At 41.8% G+C, this 20168-nt stretch overlaps 1 protein-coding gene across 1 annotated transcript in view; it reads right to left on the bottom strand.

Annotated features, from left to right (window-relative positions):
- APPL2 (adaptor protein, phosphotyrosine interacting with PH domain and leucine zipper 2) overlaps positions 1-19953 on the bottom strand; it is a 39781-nt gene extending 19828 nt beyond the window's left edge. The window contains exons 1-5 of the mRNA XM_064455981.1: positions 19663-19953; positions 14592-14690; positions 4220-4279; positions 3677-3748; positions 1648-1735 (exon numbers count right to left, since the gene is read on the bottom strand). Of these exons, the coding sequence (XP_064312051.1) occupies positions 1648-1735; positions 3677-3748; positions 4220-4279; positions 14592-14690; positions 19663-19716 (373 nt within the window). The 5' untranslated portion in view covers positions 19717-19953. The remainder of the gene's footprint in view (positions 1-1647; positions 1736-3676; positions 3749-4219; positions 4280-14591; positions 14691-19662) is intronic.
- Between the last annotated feature and the right edge of the window lie 215 nt (positions 19954-20168).

Below are 20168 nucleotides of genomic sequence, written 5' to 3'. Positions count from 1 at the left end.
CATCTGACTGCTGGCTACGATGTTTACGTAACAAACACTGACCATGAGCTTCTGATGCAGGTAGAAGGAAGAGAAAGTAAACAGGCGACTCAACTTTCACAAGTGTTGGACACAAGCTACCCTCAGTGTCCATACCAATGTATGCTGCAACTGGCAAAACCCTTCTCAAAAAGCTACAGGGAAAGCACGTTCTCAAGAACGGACACCATGCAACTGTGAAAAGAGTAAGGGGAAATCCTATGATGTCATCACGGTCTCTGATTATTTGTAACAACCTACACATGAATGAGCTTCAAGCCACCTTTTTCTCACCAAAACACTTCCTTGCGACTCTAGTGCAGACAGGCAGTAATTTTTCCCAGGTGTGACTAACTTGTACCTAGAGGTTTCTACAGTATTCAATACCTACACATAACAAGATCAAAAGTAAAAACAAGAACACAGTTAATCTTCCTTGTTCAATCTTATGATGAAATTTCAATACGGCCACACCTCGCTGTTCTACAGACTGTGTCAGAGAAAAATGGAGGTTGTGATGGACGGATGCATGGATAGAACAAAAAAGATTCTGGCATCCAGGGAAGCTGAAGAAACTTTCATTTTTTGTCACGAAGCAGCTGAGGCTTTGGTTGCAGGCTTCACTTGTATTTTCTTTTTGTGTCTTCTTTTATGAATCAGGGGGCAGAATCCGTAAAAATGGGAGAAAAATCACTGTATCAGTGAAGCCACATTAAAGAAGTGGGAAAGTGTTTACAGAACCAAGATCTCACTATCCAGATGCTGCTTTATATTTGACTTTATATTATAAACAAGACATTCACTGATGTCTTCACAACTTCAAATGAGATGCTATGATATAAAGAACCTGAACTAGTCACTATTTTGCTGTAGTTGTTTTGTCTCCCATCAAAATGATGTCTTTAAAAAAGAACATAAACAGGACTGCGCTTAGGGAGTTGAGAAGTGGGCTTTTAAAAAAAAAAAAAACAACCTGAAAACGCTGCACTAAAAACTCATGTTTCTGTTGCATAAGTACATTAGAGTGTCCTTGACCTTGAATATGAACTTCTTTTGAAATTGCACCAAATGTTTGCATTATTGATCTGCTGTTTACGTAAAGAATTTCCAAGTTTGTGCAATCAGGTTACTTGGAACTAAACTACCCTTGGACGGCAAGGATTTAAAGCAGACTGATTCATTAAAAGGGAGGGAATACACTATACTCTGCAGTTGAAAAAGCATTCTTGCTTGTGCTTTTCAAACGACCCAAAACTTCTGAAGTGGGATAAATACAGTTTGCAAGCCAGGTTGACTGCTAAATTTTCCTTCTTTAGGCCATTATAACATCAATGACTTCATAAAAATTACACTAGTGTAGAAGCAGAGTGACCCGACAAAGTACAGAACTGTGTATTTTCAAACTTGCACCATACGGCGTATAAAATTTTATGTTGTGAACTTGCACTATTGGAGTCTGAGTAAAAGCACGCACCTGTCAATGAAATTCTGTAGCAGAAAAAAACAACCCAAAAAATTTTTCTGTGAATCATCAAAGAATAAATTATTACATGACATTATTTAATAATAAACTGAGACATAAGCAAGAAGGAACACATGAGGAAAATGAAAACTTAAAATAAAATTTACCTGTAAGATCTTTTTCCCGAAATTGTATTATTGGTAGAACCATTGTATCTGCAAGCTGTTTTGCCAGTTCAGAATGAAGAATATTGAGCTGAAACAGAGAACAGAGGTATGCCCTAAATCACAGTATAAATTTTAAAAAATAAAAATAACAGGACTCTACAGCTGTTGAAGGAGGACACATGACATTTGGGCCGAGCAGAAAAAAAAGGATGTTATGTACTTCAATGTACTTCAGTGGTTAAAATATATTTCTCAAGATATGTGAGACAGATGGGGATTTTCCCCTAAATGCTTAATTCCTCCCTGGTGTTTTCCAAGGATCCAAGAACTTTTCAATTCCCACATACTGTATATGGGCAGTTCACTTGACCGCTAATGCTAATTAACTCAACCAGAGTTAATCTGTAATTAGCCTTTGTTAACCAGTTTTTGTAAGTCTCTACACCACAGGGTTACAGTCTCACTGCCATGACTAGAATCTCTTTCCATTCATGAGGATTACCCGGGACACAATCACAACAGGGGGCAAACACAATGCAAGGTCCCATTCAAATATTTTACCCTCAGAGCAGTTTCCCATTCCTGTTTTTATATGTGTTTCTCTAAAATTCAGCACATCAAGGCATATTTTAAAGCACTCGTGTGATGCTGTTTAGGATGAAGGCAAGGCGCTCACGTCAGCAGTGGCATGCAAAGAATATTAGATGGGTTCAGGTAGGGCAACTATCAATCACACTGCTTGAGCGCCTGATACTACAAACTAGGAGTGCATCGCACACTGACATGATATTCTGCCCACTTACTCACGGTATCCTGGAGGCCTCCAGGCAGAGTTACGCAGGTGAGGATGAAGTCACTATTTCCCACCAGACAATACAAAACTAAACAAGGACAATTCAATGCCTGTAGAACAGACAACTGAGAAACAGGTACAGGGGGTAGCTAACACACAGAAAAGGAGGCTGAAGAATGGAGCAAGTTCTTGTGAGGAAAAATGTGACCAACAGAACTGAACAAAGACACTCTCAGCTTTCTGCTCCCAAACAGGATGGTTCTCTTGTACCCACGAAGGAGAAAGTTCTTGTTTTAACTTATTCGTAGTTCACATAAACAAGTATAAGACTTGTGACAATAAATGCTCCTTTCACGTATCCCCAGAGAGCAGACATGCCTACAGGAAATGTTAACCTTTGGAATTCCTCTCACTATATTGTTAGTTACCCATGGGCTCTAAAAATTTTAACTTATTTTTTCGCCCAACCCTCACATCTCTCCTCCTCTCCCAAAAAGCAAACCTCAATACAGCCTTTTGCCTTCTTAACAGAAGTTGAAAGTAGGCTAACAAGAACTCCACGACTTTTCAGATGGCACAGCACTGCTCACAACAGAAAGAGTAATGTGACAAATGATACTTAGCAATAGGGACCTAGACATTAAGATTATATGGATATGTTTTATGGGCAGGTCTAACAAAAGCATTTACAAAGACTCTCAGTACTCAGCAACAACCTACAGAGAGTAGAAGTGTTCAGTGCACACGACTGGAGTACCTAACCTGCCTTCAGCGGGCACTTCTGCAGCCTCCTCCAGACATCTCTGGGTTCTTCGCAATCTCACAGCAAATGAACTGCAACATTACTAAATCACAGCTGCCCTGCATCCATTCCTGTCAGGCTTTGGCTGAAATTGCAGTGTTTAAAGCTTAAAAATGTAAATGACATTTTTAAATGGAGTTGAATTAAAAATTATCCCAGCCTAGACAAAACACCCTGTTTCAGTCTCTTTTCTAGTTCCCTTATTTAGGAAGTTCAGCTTTGCTCTGAGGACAGCATGTGCGACGAAGCCACAAAACAGTTCTAACCATTATGAAAGGGTGATGACACTTCTTTTCTCCCCAATTAAATGATTCTGTAAAATCCAGGCACAATCTAGCCTTCAGTGGAAAGGTTCAGAATCAAAAAGGACAAAGCCAAAGACAAACCACCGATGTTCTATATCGTAAAAATAGAATATTGGCAATTCAAATTACCTCATCCACAACTTTTGAGAAGTAATGAAGAGTGGATATCACTTCTTCATCTCCTTTACCTAAGGCAAAATGCTGAAAATAGAAACACACATTTGTTCCGTAAATCAATAAAGGTGAGTATAAAATATAACATGCGTTTTCCTACAAAGGTAATGAATACTCCTACAAAATGCAATAAACGATAAAACTAAATGGTAAAACAGTAACTCGTCAATACATACTCTTTTACCCTGCTCCTCTTATTTTAAATTAATGGATTTTGGACAAGATAAAATTATTGCTTATTATACTCATTTTAATGTCATAGTCGTACAATAGGAACAAACTCGTTTGCATCTTCATAAATTTATCAACTCATATTCTGCCTTTTTTTTTTTTTTTCCTTAAAGAAATGGCCTAACATGCTGGGGAATTTTACAACAGCCTTCACATGAAACCAAGTAAAGCCAATGCCCTAAGCACTTCTGGAAATCACACTATTTATACAGACTTATTTGCAAGTGCTGAGGCTGAAAAGAAATCAAAGGCATATGTTGAACATACCTGCTTTTCATAGGCAAGGAGCTGCTTCGAAAGCTGTTGTGTGGCAAGACACATTTCATTCTACAAACAGAAGTGACATGTTAATAGAAATAATGAAAGGTCTTTAGCTCTGCTGTTACTCCTACTTTGTTACCAGCTTCTTGACTAAATCTGCAACTACTTGCACAAACATTCAGTTGTGTGTAAACAACCAGTCCCAAAATAGCGGCATAGAGAAGCAGTAATAACAGGTACACTTCAGACCTAATCAACATAAAGTTTGTGTAACTACTTTGAAGAGAGTTAGGAATTGGGGTTTATTTTGGGCTTAGGTTCCCCCTCCACCCTCCAAAAACTAGAACAACCTCAAACATGTAAACTATCATACCAGATAAGAAAGTTTCACACTAGTTAATCATCTTTCCCCAGAATCTACAGCAATAAGAAGAACCAGTAGATGTGCCTTAACATAATGAATTCATGCTCAGGGAACACGCTGATGTAATTAGAGTGCTTTAAGTTGATACAGGAGTACAAACCAGCACATAATTCTGTATTCTCATGGCTAACTGGCCAGTGAAAGTACTCGTATCCTTAAGATGTGCATACGCAAACAAGACTTGTAGGGAGGTTGTATAATATTGCTTGACAGCTGGAAAAAAACAAATAAGCATTTAGATATGTCAATGTATTCCTAACAATAATATATCAACTCCTCTGTTCCTGATTTGTTAACAGTGACTTGAAATTGGAATAAAAGGGGAAGGGGGGGAACCAGGATCTGTCTTAACCCCTGCCAGATCCTCCTCTTCCTCAGTAATCCAGGAAACTAATCACTTTTCAATTAATTTCATTTTAAACCTTAACACAACCTACTCCTCTCTCCAAATGCATAAGGCCATAGGGAGTTTGTAAAACTCAGAGCAATCTCTGAAGTGCTTTAACAGCACCCTTTATGCTGGGGCTGGTACAGAAATCCATTAAAACTGGGACAGAGTTTGTGTGCTCTCTTGTTCTCCCTTGACATCCTGAGCACACAGAGCGTGGCACAGTTAACTATCTGGGCCAGTGATTCTGAAACACCCTTTACTGTGGCCCTTCTGTCATACTGCAATACAGCCTGGTGCTTCTGCACCACCTTGGCATGCCAAGAAGAGTAGTTAATAATGGATAGCAAGGCCCAAACACTTAGCCGGAGTCTTAAGTATGCCCATGTGCTCAGAAAGAACAAAGAGACATCACCGCAGCCTAGGTAACAGCAGCTGTATGTGAACACATGGCAGAAAAAGATGGGTGAGCTAATTCTGAGCAGCTATGGCAATAATACTCACAGGTGGCTGGAGACAGGAGAGCAGAGGTCTTCCAAGGTACATACAAGGGCTCAGAACTGAGTTAATCTGGGTCCAAATTTATATCATGTGTGCCCCATGACTATTCTCACCCCACAGTGATGGATTATTCTTGTTTCTTGTCTCAGACCAATTAGTAATGAGCATTACACTTTCATACAATAATAATGCCAAGGATTCACAGAAGGTTTGCAGGTTGGTTGTGCAGACTATGTAGTTTTTAATATGAAAAAGCTTTAAAAAACACTTGGCATTTAAGTATTTCCCAAGCCAGTGGATGGAAAAGGATGTCGTGCTTTATAATAAATTAACAAACCGTGTTAAGGTTTCAGGCAGGGACTTGGCCACCTTCAAAATGGGAGCTAGCAAGCAGTGACTTGATAACAGGAAGGATGACACTCCTTGTATGTGGACAGATGACATTAAAATGATTTATTTCTTTGTTTGTATGCATGTGGGTTGAGTCCAAAGATTAATTTAAGATTACAAAAAGAAGCAGAGGTTCTCAGGCCTGGGATCTTTTTCATAAACACAACCTCAATGATAGAGCCGAGTAAGAACCGCAAGAAGACTAAGTCCTCACACAGCAACTCTGATGCCATCTGTCACTTGTACAGTTGGGCCAGGGTGAGAGAAATCTTTTTAAATAAACTGAGTGTTAGAAACATGCCTCTTTCTTTCGTTTTTTTTGTTTGTTTACTTATTCCTGCGAAGTCTGCAACTGTGTGGTCTCTTCTGAATTTGGAAAATAAATGCTTCTGGCTTAAACTTACTAACACTAAAAGAAACTTCAGAATAATGGGCTGACACCAAAGACATCCTATTCCTTTGTGTTAGCCATCCTCACAGTTTCCACCAGATCCTCAATCTCCTCACCCAATATCCAAATAGTAGCAAAGAGCATCATTACTCATCTGCATGGGACAGTCTGAGGATGGGCAATGCAAAGAGGTGTCTGGAAGAACCATGTTCCAGGGATTACCACTCTCCAGGAGTAGTCTCCGGTTTGTGACAGGATAACAGGGGAATACATAAACCCTGAGGGTCTCAAAGGGGTGTAAGTTAACAACATCATATCAAGGATATTATCAGGTGACAACAGTCACATATAGATGCCAAGCAGACATTCATGGCATACTACTCCAGCATGATGGAAGGGCCTGACATAAAATTTACTTCGGGATTTTGGGCTAATTTTGGGACAACAGTTCCACACATCATTGATATCCCATTGATGACAGAAAGTCAAATTTTTCATTTATAGACTCAGTTCTTTGTGTCAAAACACTACAAACTTACTAGTTACTCAATCCCTGCCCATATGGAAGAGTTAATCCTGGGTCCTTCATCCTCCCTCCCAACCTCTGCCAGACTTTGTTCCATTAAAGGTACAAAATCATTCATTATTATCACTAGGGAAAAAAACAAAACAGTAACAACAACAACACACACGCCACCCCCAAACAGTCATAAACAAATAAAATTAAGCTAGCAAACTGAAACACAGCCGCATTGCATAAGGAACAGGAAGCAGGCGAAGTGCTCTGCTGACCTAGTGGTAATACTGCATTGCTAAGCACACTAATCTGGGAAAGTTTGGTTTAATCCTCCTCCTATTTCTTCCTAATCAGCCTTCTCCCCCGCCTCCCCCAGTACTAATTAGTCGCCAGACTTAGAAGTTATTTGCATTGCTTCAATTGACAGATCCACTAAATCCAGGCAAATTATTTTAACAGGTTTTAATCTATTTACAAGACATTTTCCCATGGAATACAGCAACATTCACTTCTTTTAGCCTGAAGTGACTGAAATTCAGTATACCACAGCAAAGGAAAAGCTACTATACAACCCTGACTTCCTGCTCACACCTCTTCCACATTACTTTGACATTTCAGAACTCATCAACCATTGCTGGAGTGGGAGACCTATTGATGAGATGATGTATCAGGCAAGAAAACCAATAAAATCCTGAACAGAAATCTAAGTATTCTAAATGAAGATAGAATTACCCAGTACTGGGCCTCACAAATACATTCATTTTCATGAGATTATTTTACTTTGCAGAGAAAACGTTATTGCAACATTAATGTAAAAAAGTATACTAGAAGGAAATTAGAAAGGACTGCACACAAATAGGTATCAAGCACCCGGTTACAATCACGGATGTGCTGACCTTTTTTCTTTTTTAACCTTGGCTGGCGTGCCCTAGGAAAAGATTATTATGAACTTCATTAATACCAGTTCACATAGATAAGGTAATGGAAGTGGTGTCCTGAATCTAGCATTAATCTACCAGAAATGAAAAAAACAACGTATTAAAAAACATTGCTAAATTTTCAAGTTATTTCAGTACCTCACCATGCCTTCAAGTAAGTCAGCAAGAAAATGTTCAACTCTTATTTTCTATTCTAGTGCCAAGGCAAAAGCACGTCATTTTTCTGGGTTGAGTCCACCTTCTTCATTAACACCTTTATTCACCAAGCTGTTTGTATCATCAGAACAGAGTATGATTTTTCTGTAACCCGTTTGTAATAAAATCTCCATGCCATTAACCATTTACCAGTGACGCAGTCCATCCCTTTTTAGGGTCTCTTTTTGTATTTTACCAAAATAAACTCTGAGGGCTAATACACTGAAGTCCAAAAATATTTCTATATACAATCATCTAACAGACTCCAGATTTGAGGGCATGTAAAGGATTAAGTTGAGCTATAAATTAACTTCTAAAGACAGAGAGCTATTCCAGCACGTCCAGTTCCAATCCCAATATAATGAAGCTTTCTGCAAAGCTACTTTCCTACTCTAGCTAAAGCTGGCATTTTTAAAACTCTAAGTACCCAGCGCACAGAACTGCCAAAGGCTTCTTCATGTAAACAAGCAACTGGTAAAAGTATTTATTCATGCACCCTGTACGTGCAGAATGACATGTAATAAAATTTGGCTTATATCTGGGAAAGCTTAATGCCTCTAAATGACAACAACAACAACAAAAAAAACCACCAAAAAACAGGTAGGTGGCTGAAGGAGGAGGTCCATGAGGCAGCTGCAGCCTTCTCATCTTTTCAGAACTAGAGAACACATTTACCTTCAAAATGAGGCACAGCACAGAAAGAACTGCGTCTTGATACAACAGTGTTATGCAGCTCTGCCTACCTGTGCATGTCATCTTCCTACAAAACAGAGTTCTCCAGCAACCTAGTAAATGTTACAGGCCTACAGGCTTAGGTTTGCATATTAAATAGCTTGGAAACATGAACCCAAGGGTGAGAGAAGCTAAGCCTCACCAGGGTGCTCAGGCTGCCCAGCACTTTACAAGATCAGGCTAACATATGGCTTGCCCTGCTGCTGATACACAGCACGGCATTCAGTCCTCACAAACGTCAACAGTTCAGCAAAGGATCATCTATAGCTTCAAGAAATAGAAGACAGTAGTCAGAACTCCGCTGTAAAAGAGCAAAAGCAGCTACAGTAGGATGCCTAGTTCTGTAAGGAAAGAATCTCTTCAGTTTCTTGCAAAACAACTGCTATCAGCATGGCATCCATACATTTATGTCTCCTTGTAGTACTCAAATCTCCAGATCCTGCTTAGCACAATGTTTACTTGCTTCCAGGCATAGTGACACCTCTTACTTCATAGGCAGTATTAAAAACAACTCCCGTGGCTTCATAAATACATTAGTTCTCATGTGATAATGCTCTGCTTACCCCTGCTAGCAACATATGGTGAATACGCCTCAGGAAGCGCAGAGGTATATGATGCAAAATGACAATGAATATGGAACGATAATACATAAGGTATTTCGCAGACGTCAGCGCTGACAACTGTAATTTATTGCAAGTATTTGTCCTAGCTAATACTCTATTGAAGTTTCTCTATGTGGAACTGGAAGTTTACAAAACACTAACTTAAACTTTATTGTTTCAAAAGGTTTTGGGAAAAAAAGTCTTATCATTTGAAAAGGCAACACAATTGCTCCCTCAGACATGAAAAGAAAGCAATTAAAATAAAAATGGTATCAGTGCTTATTAGTTTAGCGAGAACTAATTTAAGAATTCTGAACACTTGGAGTTAGCTATGCAACATAATAAATATTAAAATCTATGCATGCCCTAGAGAGCTTGACATGTATCTACTGAATTATAGCCTAACAAAGACAATACATAGGAAGATGAAACAAGCAGCACCATTCGAAAATGCAGACGTGATGTGTCATGACTCTGGGGAGAGAAATAACACTGGTATAAAGCACTACCTAAAACAGCCCTAGACAGATACAGGCTGTCCTGATACCCGTGTAATGTGGTACACACAACCCAAGACTATTCCATGATTGTCAAGAGTTTCCTTAAGGGTCTGGATATAAAAAGGCAGCAAGCTCCAGAGATTGTTGCCCGTGTGACTCTGGAATCACAAGACAACTGTTGTGAGACACAGATGCTGAGCAGAATTACACTTCACAATTCCAATTCTGTTATCTCTCTGGATATATTGATAAAGGCAACATGGGTTTCTTTTTATTCCACTTCTGCCATCACTGCTTTTAGTATCTAGAAAGATTTGTCAGGAATAATGAGATGAAACCTCTTTCCAATGACAAAATATTGCATCTTACTTTCCTCTAACCTGCTTAACTGTTTATCCCTTCTAATAGGCAGTAGAGACACAACAGTCTCCTGAGTTTCTAAAAGGCATTTTGTTTCAAGTGAAGATCCCAGCTGAGACACTTCTATAATATGATGAAGAACTGGAGGTGATAGTAAAACTCTGAAAGTAATTTACTATTGCAGTGGGAAGTCAGGAATGTAAGCTGGGCAGACTTTGCTCATACACCATTGCAAAAGCATCAGCATGCAACTTGAGTAAGTGAAGTTTTCTAACGGTTCCTGGTTGCTGCATTACATATTGCTCAGGTAATAAAATGTGCAGAACAATGAACACAAATCAGACAGCAGTAATGCCAGATGCATCATCAGGACTTCCTTGTAAGGAAGAACTACTACAGGAACAAACTCTGTACAGAAGATTTCCTGTATAAAGCTGCTAACGTGATAACTACTTCAGGGTAGCACAGCACAGACAGGAGAACTACAGCAGTAAGTGCAGGATGTACTCACACTGATGTGGTTTATTTGATGAAAAATATAAAAATGCTTCACTATATTTACACACATGGGCTTGCCAGATCAACTAAACTTCACTCCTCGAGCACAGCTCTTACATTTGGTTCCTGGGACTTCTCCTCGATCACATCACCATACACTGCATCTGCCTTGTAGCATCACAGTCTCTTTTTCACTGAACAACTCCATGCGTGAAACAAAGTCACCACCCCATCACACCTGGTGTGGGTGCCCAAAGAGGTGGGAGCACTGTCCTGATCCTGCACACAAACCAGGGGATTCTCACACATTGAAGGCCCTGCACCCAAGGACAATCTGCTAGCAGTAAAACACCCAGCTGCAGCCCAGTGTTACAGGCCCTTCCACATCAAGTGGCTCCATGTGCCTAGGCAGCATATCCACTGCAACACCCTGAAACACCTTCACCCTGCACCAGGATGCTGCAGACCCCTCCTTCCACTCTTGGGACAAAAGCAGTTTCAAGTAATTTCAAAGGTCCACCTACATCGTTCACTAGGTGCATTCATTGGGATGGACTTCATCCCAATAACCACCCTAATGTCATTAGAAAAGTCAAAGGCATGCAGAATGAAGTCCTGCTTGAATACATATAAGTCTGAAAAGTTAGGTACCCAGCACCTGGCAGAAACCTGTATCTTAAGGGTAAAAAATAAAAAAAAGGGGTGTTCAAAAAGATTCCTGCTTTTCTAAGTGTTTTTAAAACCCCGGGCAAACATTTCTCTCTTTCTCATGTTCTTTTCAAATGCACTGATCCAAGTGTTTAGAGCAGCTTGAGCTGTCAATTTACAAACTTAATGCTGCTCTGCACACCAAGCAGTGTTTTGGGACAAATATACCCATATATCCACACGGATAATTAACGGCTTGCAGTTGGTACTAATTGCTATTCCCCTGAGACTTTGTGCTGCATCCACTCAGAACCATCAACCATTTGAGCACAAGCTACAGTGGTTTGAATTACATGAAAATCTGAGTTTTCACCAGAAAAAACACCACACTCCTAGTAAACTTCTCCAGAAAATCTTGAGAATATGGTTGGCACACACCTGGGAAATTTTACAGTTCAGAACGTAGTTAGGAAGAAAATGAGATTTAGGTTTTTAGAACTGTCTTAACTGTTTTGAGGGGGCACAAACCCTCATTTTTCAATACTGTGGACTGGTACAAGCCACGGCTGTTTTGTCTGCTATGACTGTGATTCTGGCCACTTTTATGAACTTGTGTCACTGCTTCAAAGTAGGTCAGTAACTGTAATTCCTAACTTACAGAAGAGGAAATCAGAGCAGGGGATGTCAATGACTTTGCAAGGACAAAATTTAAGTCAGGAAAATAAAAAGGCAAATTCAGAACCTGGCTTCTCACTTCTCTCAATTTTACATTCTACCAAATCTCATTCCCTCTCAAAATGAAAAGGGTTGGTAGCACTTACTAATATGTCACTACTGAGGCCCAGACAACGTGTCTCCAAACAACACACCAGCAAAAGCTGATTTTTCTCTCAATTTGTGATTAGGCAGCAAAGAAATATTACACATAGATTTTTCCTTAACTATTCATTCCTGTTTAGTGGGCAATTCAGCACTATACTTCTCTTTCTATGGCAACCGCAATCATAAAGTTTTGCCATAAGGGGTATGCCTCTCAAAAATTGAGGGTGAGTTCAGTCAGAAAACATGTCTTCCCTTGACATATTCAGCAGCAGTCTCTTAAAAGGATATATTGATATTTCCAAAGCTCAGTAAAACTAGTCAGCGTTTTGTAGGCTAACACTGATTCCTAACATTCTCTTGGGAATTAACCACCACATATGGCTGAATTTCCATTAATTTTTATTTAAAAACCAGAAATTTTGCCCCAATCTTAGTCTGTTCTTTTAGGTCTCATGCAAAAATATCAAGACTTTTTAAAGCATATACATAATAAAAACCACAAAAAGTTTCAGTCTTCTTTTCCACTGATTTAATTAATATGATCTACTTATGCTTTCTTCTTACTGCAATGTCATTTTTTTGCCACTACTGGATCCCAAGGACACAAACGCAAACTGAAGTCACAACACAGTGATTCCCAAGGAATTAAATGGCAGAAGCAGCAACACTAAGAACACTAAACGCTGAGCCAATGTCCTTGGTAAAGTCCTGAACACTGGCCACTAAACCTGAATTCTCCTAAGTCCCTGGCAGTGTAGTGTAGGGTGCCCTCCTCCACATCCTTACAAAGCTTGACTTTAAACAACTGCTACGCACCTCCAATCTCAAAATGGCACCAAACATCTGATGAGGTATTTCAAGGAACACATCCAACATTCACAAGTGACTGAATATTTAGATGAAACTAAAGCAGGAAGTGTCAGGACGAAAGTGGCCAAGAAGCACTGGAAACATGAAGTAGACTCATTAGTACTGCAAAGTACAGATGGATAAATGCGCTGAGACAGTGAGAAGAAAGAGGAAATGTCATAACTGTGGGGCAGCAGAAATGGAGAAGGCTAAAACCAGAGATGGAAAGGAAGAGGAAAACAAAAGCAGACAAAGCATTTTTTCATAAATCACAGGCCAGAGTAACCGCTTCCTAAAATGCCATCCTAAAAAGGCAAAGGAACACTTAGTCCACAAGCTGGACACTTAACAATCAAGCCATATTTATCCTCTGATTTCCTTCTTTAACCTATTTCAATCCTACCCACCCTTCAGTCTCAGATTTCTACCATCCAATGTGCCCATACTCTTGCTACTCTTAAAGCTCAGTGACTCTACCAAAATGCCCATCACTGACTTTCAGTGCTGATTTCATGTCACCTCTCCAGCCCCTGGCTACATGCTGAATTGTTTCCTAAATATCTGAGCTGTGTTGTAAGGCTCTGACTGCTCTGCATTTGCACAGGATCCAGGACATGAAGACCCTGAAGTTCTCCAAAGCTTGATCCTCCATGTGTAGGTAGCTAGATCATGGGCAGACGGCTCTTTCTTCCAGGTCATACTATCAGTCACCCAAAAGAGCAATCCCACCAAATGGAAATAGACTTGCAGTAGTTTTATAGCTGAGCTGATTCCTGGTAACATAAGAATCGGGCACTCAGTCTTCCAGTAAATTCAAAATACCCCCATTCTCATTTCTCTGTGTCCTCTGATTTACTGGTTTAAGAATAAAAAAAAAAAAGCTGTTGTTTCTAAGGAACTTGAGTATCTAACCTGCATAAATACCTGCAAGTGTTCCATGGGATACTGTATATGACTTTAAAGATCTGCATACGGTGTTTTGAAATATCCAGTTTTATGCACATGGGAATCCTAGCTTCACTGAAAAATCACTCAGATTTATAATATCCAGTGCTTTGGAAAATGTTATGATGTACCTTATGAACTTTACTTTCAAAGGGAATTATCCATCTAGGTCATGTAAGTACTTTAGAAAGTGTTATTTTTTTCTGCTCCTGCTCCCATATTTTTAACAGTGACTACTTTAGGTACTCAACTTCAGTATGACTCAAAGCACACGTTCTCTCTGTAATCAATGGACATAGACAGCTCCTTCCAAATGGTGAGTCACAGCATCTCAGTCGGATGCCTAAGTCCGTGTGAATACCTATCTGTGTATTGTGTCTACGTTTAGGCAAGCAATTTTGTCAAGGCTGGCCTTCCAATGTACCATAGGGACATACCACAATTATTATTTTATTAATTGTTTGGAGACAGACAAAGCAGGTAAGATTTTTTTCATGCACATGACTTTCTGAACATTGAGGTGGGAAGGGCCTAAGATATCAGATGGAAAACACCCACAACTCCTTTTAAAGCACAAGAGGTGCAGGTACTTGGCAATTTTCACATAAATAACAGCATTATAATAGCAATTTATCTTCTACTTGACATCAAACAAAAGAAACATAAATGAAAAATTACCTGAGCACCATAGACCCGTTGCATTGCCTGAAGCAACTGGTTCGTATATTCAGTAAGGGTTCCTGCATCTTCTTCAAATACACTGAGCAAAGAACGAGTCTTCAATAAAAGAAAAAACGCAAATGGTTTTAGTCCCAAGTGAAAATATTAAAGAATCATGAACAACTGTAAAAAGATGGTAGCAAAAAGATTCAAATCAATCAGAAATAATAAGCCTTTACCTTTCCATGATTCTGTTTATTCAGAATCTCAAAACATGTAGAAATTAGTCCTTGCACTATGGATAGGTAAACTGAGGCATAAGGAAGTGAAGTGATAAAACGCTACGGCCAAATCCTGACTCCTAGTCTCTTGCTCTAATAGACATTCCTTCCAACATAATCAGGAATGTAAAAAATCCTGAATATCTGCCTGCTGACTACAGTAATCCAAACCACGTTAAGGACGCTGGGTCAAACACCACTGCTTGCTCACTTTACTTCTCTAATGTCAGACTGCATTAAAAGCACCCCTTTCCATGAGATAATTTACAGAGTATTATTCACTCTCAACTGTCTTGAGCAACTCTTAAAGGGCCACTGCCAAAGCTAGCTGACGTAATGAGACCAAACAACTGAACGTTTATCTACAACAACAGGCGGAGAAGTATACACCCACTCAGAGATACCCTGTACTTTCTCCATTCTGCTAGCTCATCCTCATCACCAAATGGGGGAAAAAAGGGCATAATGACTTGTGTTTCCTTAAAGACAGTAATTCCCTTGGTTTGTTTCAGTGGAATCATCAGGAACAAAGGATTGTGTTGCTGACACAGCTCCTGAGATGGGAAACAAAGATATCTCAGAATAATGCCAAGCTCCAGGATTTGCTAGGTCGAGACAATAATGGTAAAGGGAAGGCTGTCCCTTTAACAAAGTCATGATCCATCCTTAGTCTTAACTTTGGCAAATCCAATCTATTTGATGCTAACTGGTAATGTCTCTCCATCTGTACAGCTAATTTATATGACATTAATTAGTTTCATCTGCTTACATGAGGGACATGCATGAACTCCAGTTCTTTCATAAACACGTCAGTCCTGAAACACAGCAAGTACTTTATCTAGCCTCATATATTACAGGAATCTCTAATGTATCTGAAGTATCCACGTTCAAATCTGGGAAATTTATTTCAAAGAATTAAGATTGTTTTAAGTTGCTCCGCTATTTTAAAAGACACGTGGACTTTCACAAGGCATTTATTCTTCTCTGCCCAGACTTTATGTTTGTCCTGAAAAACTCAAAATCAGCACCCTTCGAACCCTGACCTAAGATTAAGTATAATTTCATCTCTATCAGGAAGTATCTAAGCCAGAAATTTGTGTTGCTCAGCAGTTAAAGTACATGACTTGGGAGTCAGTCCCTGGGTTCTGTTCTAGACATTGCATGGGAGTACTTCCATACTTTGGGTAACTCTAAAGCTCTCAACATTTCAGTCTGCTATCATGCTAAGCTGCTACACTTCCTACCTTAGCGACACTGGCAGTCAATGTATTTGGGTAACTAGTTTGAGATCTCAGCATGTAAGGAGATACGTAATACAAAGTACTGTTTTCAAATAAAGAAAACATAAAAACCAAAGAATGGAGAGAAGGCCAAGTCAATGAAACTGATACCGAGAACCCAAACTTATAAAGGACCTTTGTGAGGAGCTCCCCTACAAGGACAGTGGCATGATTTTGAGGGTTTTCCACACTACGCTGTTATTTCAGTAATTGAAAACATATTGGTTTTCCAAAAGATCTGGTTTTAAATGTTTTTATCTTCAATGATGCATTAAAACAAGCAAAACTAATGTCAACAAACTATATTCTATCTATACAGCGCTTGCCTTTCCTGTTTGGTGTTACAAGAGCACGTGAAATGCACAGGGTATGAAGATGGTTAAAAAATAAATTAAGGGAAGGCAAAAATGATAAAACTTGACACAAAGTTTATCGAGACAAATCTCAAGCCAAGACTAAAAAGTTATAAAGAAATTGCCTAAAGTAGGCAACAAATCACAGGTTTCTGCATGCAGGGAAAGGTTTCCAAACACAGGGATGTCAGCTGCATTCTTAAACATTACTGAATTTTTGTCGGATCAGTTTTTCAGATGTCTAAATATGGGTTCAGGTAGAACAGACCTGGGAAATAATTTCTGAAAGTTTTGGCCTCAGTTATTAGCATATTGTTCAAAAATAATAAAAACAATAAATGATTCAAGCAGTTTGGAAGTTGTTCTTGGAAACTTTTATATTTAAGAACACCATTTTAAATCACTGCAACAAAATACCAGCATACGTATATTTTCATTGTCGCTGTTTTGACAAATCCTGGAACAGCAGCTAATGCTGCCGAAATAAACCAGTAATCCAAATATTAAGCTAACATTTAGGAGGCCTCATTAATAGCACCATTATCTCAGCTTCTAAAAACACAGGAAAAAAAAATCTACTTTCATGTAAGTATTTCCCTTGGTTTTAGCATGACTGCTTATGTAAATCTCTCCTATTTCGTGGCCAAACACTTCAAAATCAAGGCACTTCTTATGGCTTTTTCAGCCAGTTCTTGGAGACAAACCAAGACAAAAGTACTATATTGTATGGGAGGGAAAAATCAAGTTTCAAAAAATGGATGAAGAAACAACTTTGGCCTAATTCTCTTCTGCCTTGCACATAATTTACATACTTCACACAATTTATACAAAGTGAGGTTATATCCTCATTTTACCATCTCTTTGCGTTGCTGTACGTGACTGCACAAGGCAGAGGAGAATCAGGTCACTTTATGCAGAAGTAAATGATCCCATAAGCTCCTACGCTGTAAATTCTGTGGGACAGAGACCGCCTTTTTGCTTTGATTTTGTAGTATGCAGCGGGATCCTGTTGCACTGTGAATCTAAAGCTCTCCCCAAGAAAAAATAAAAATATGAAACACTGAAAAAACCCTCCTGTTTCCTTGCATGAAAAAATAGATTTTAACAACACTGGGCCATTAGAAAAATTAAACAATGCCCCTCCTTCCCAAAGTTGTAGATTTTAAACAAAAAGTAATGACAAAATCAAGCCCAAACATCCTGCAAATACTCGGGTTTATGCACAGCCTGGTATTTCCAGTAATTGCAAAGGAGATGTTAACAGCCTTCATTTCAGGTCAGAAGAAAGATGAAGACCTCCAAATTCAATTCAGTTAATTGTTCAGCTGCTTTCAGTCATTGTTACACTTCTAATCATTGAAGGAAGCGTTGACTGAAAAGGTAAAAATGAGTTCACTTATCCTGTGTGTCAAGTTCTTCAGCTCCAGAATGCAGTGGGGAGGTTAATACTAAAAACGTTAATAACGGCTCATAATAAATCTAGCACATTTTGGTCAACAGTGGAACACAGAACAGTTCAGGCTGCCAAGGAACTCTGCAGGTCACCTCGTCTAAATCCCTGCTCAAAGCAGGGCCGACTCTGACACTACATCAGGCTGCTCAACACTTTTTCCAGTCGAGTTTTGAAAGTCTCCAAAGATGGAGATGATATGCCATATCAAACAGATGATGAAAATTGTTGTTGCTAGGATGGGATTTCATGGAAACACAGAAAAAACAGGATAAGAAAAGGTGATCGAGATCAGCCCCAAGGCTCATTAAGTTGTGACAGGTGCACGTCCAGTCTTTCCTTCAAAATGTCTCATGACAGACTCTGCAACACCTTTAGCAATCTGTTCCACACCTTACCTGTTCACTCCTCCTCCTGATCCATCAGCAGACTAGTTAGGATTACAACACAGGGCTACGTGGGAACAGGATCCATGCCGGTCCACCCTGCCTTCCCTTCTTTTTTCTTCTGCTTCACCAATTACTTTTCTATCTCTGTCTGAACCACATTTTGTCCACCACTGCACCTTCCCCAGCCCTTTGTGAAATTTCCACTCTTTCCCCTTCTCCCTGCTTCTCTCTTCCACCCAAACTTCCCACCTTCCATCCTCCTTTCCCAGCTGTCAAGGCCTCACACCTCTCTGCCACCCAGAAAACATCATGACATGGCGTGTTCTTCGCTGTGGGGTTTCCACAGTCCTCAGGGGTCACTTCTGCAGCTATGTCCCATCGTGGCTCCCAGCACTGGGGCACAGGGTGCTACACTGGGCTGGGCGTAGCACTGGGCTGAGGGGAGAAGCGTTCTCCCCTGCCTGCAGGGCTTGGGAAGGAAAGGGCAGGAACCACCTGCCCTTGTTTCTCAGACTCCTTCAGAAGGAGGTCATCTTCGTTGGGATCCACCTCACCTCATCTGTCCTCAAGGGAAGCCCCTGTATCTGAACCACCGCCCTTGGGATCCCTCACCACGAGCGGGAGGAGCAGGCATGCTGGCGGTGGCATTCCTTCAGCCCACTTGTGCCACCGCGGCAGGTGACTCACAGCACACGAGTCTCCCTTTCCCTCAGGAACCTCGGAAGAAGCCAGGGCCGCAAGCCATGCCCACCTATCCTTCCCCAACGCACCTCACCTCTTCAGGGCAACCCTTACAGCCAGCCAGCACCCACCCCGAGGGGAGAGCGTGAGGGAAAAGCCAAACAAGGGGTTACTCTGAGGGAGGTGAGGAGAAAGGGCATCGTGACCCTGGCCCCTCACACCCTGTCCCCCCGCGTTAGGGTGCAGTCCTCTCCTCCAGAGGCCCCCAGGAGCAGACACAGGCTGTTTCTCCCTGACAGATGCCCCGTAGGAGGCCAAAACTTCCCCCGACGCCACACGGGTGCCGCTGACCTGCTTCCCAGCATCCCAGCTCCCCGACGGCTCCGACCGGCGAAGTCACCCTGACCCACTTCGGGAGCCCGCCCCGCCGCCCTGCCCGCCTGCTGACACCCCTCTCCCCGCCGCGGGAGGGCTGCTTCCCGGCCCTCCCGAGCTGTCAACCCCGCACCGCCCGGGCCGGACCCAGCGGGCTGCCCGCCGGCACCGCCAGCTCAGGGGCGTCCCACCGGCGGGCGGCCGGGGCTCCTCCCCCGGCAGCGGCCGCGGCGCGGCTGCACCCCCCGACCCAGCCTCGCTCCTGGCAGCGGGCCGCTACCTGCGGGCTGTCCTGCAAAGCCTCTTCCAGGAGGAGTTTATCGACGGCGGGCATGTTGGCGCTGCGGGGCGGCTGGGCGCGGGGAGCTGGGTGTGCGGCGGCGGCGGTAGCGGACGGCCGCTGGCACGCCCCGGCGGCGGGGCTCGGCGGCGTCCCTCCCCGTGGGGGCGGCCGCGGCTCTCCGCGGGCAGCGGGGCACGGCAGCTGGCTGGCTCCGCTGGCGGGTGGGGGCGGCAGCCCGCGGCCGCTCACTCCTCCCAGTTCCCGTCCGCCGGAGGAAGCGAGTCACGGGGAGGGCCGGCGGCGGGAGGCAGCGCGGCGGCCGGCCGGGCGGGGATAGCTTCCTGCCGCCATTAACTCCTCGGGCCCGGCCAGCGTCGCGGCGGCCTCGCCTGTGGGGACGAGGCCCCAGATGGATGGTGCCCCTTTGCCTCCCACCGAGCCGCGGGCGGCAGGGGCTGGGATGGCTTCCCGCAGCCCCACTCGCGGCTCCGTCCCCTGGGAAG

The sequence above is a fragment of the Phalacrocorax carbo genome, chromosome 1 (genome assembly GCF_963921805.1).
Source record: "Phalacrocorax carbo chromosome 1, bPhaCar2.1, whole genome shotgun sequence".
Lineage (NCBI taxonomy): Eukaryota > Metazoa > Chordata > Aves > Suliformes > Phalacrocoracidae > Phalacrocorax > Phalacrocorax carbo.
The sequence above is the reverse complement of the archived record's forward strand: the minus strand, read 5'-3'. Positions and strand labels throughout refer to the sequence as shown.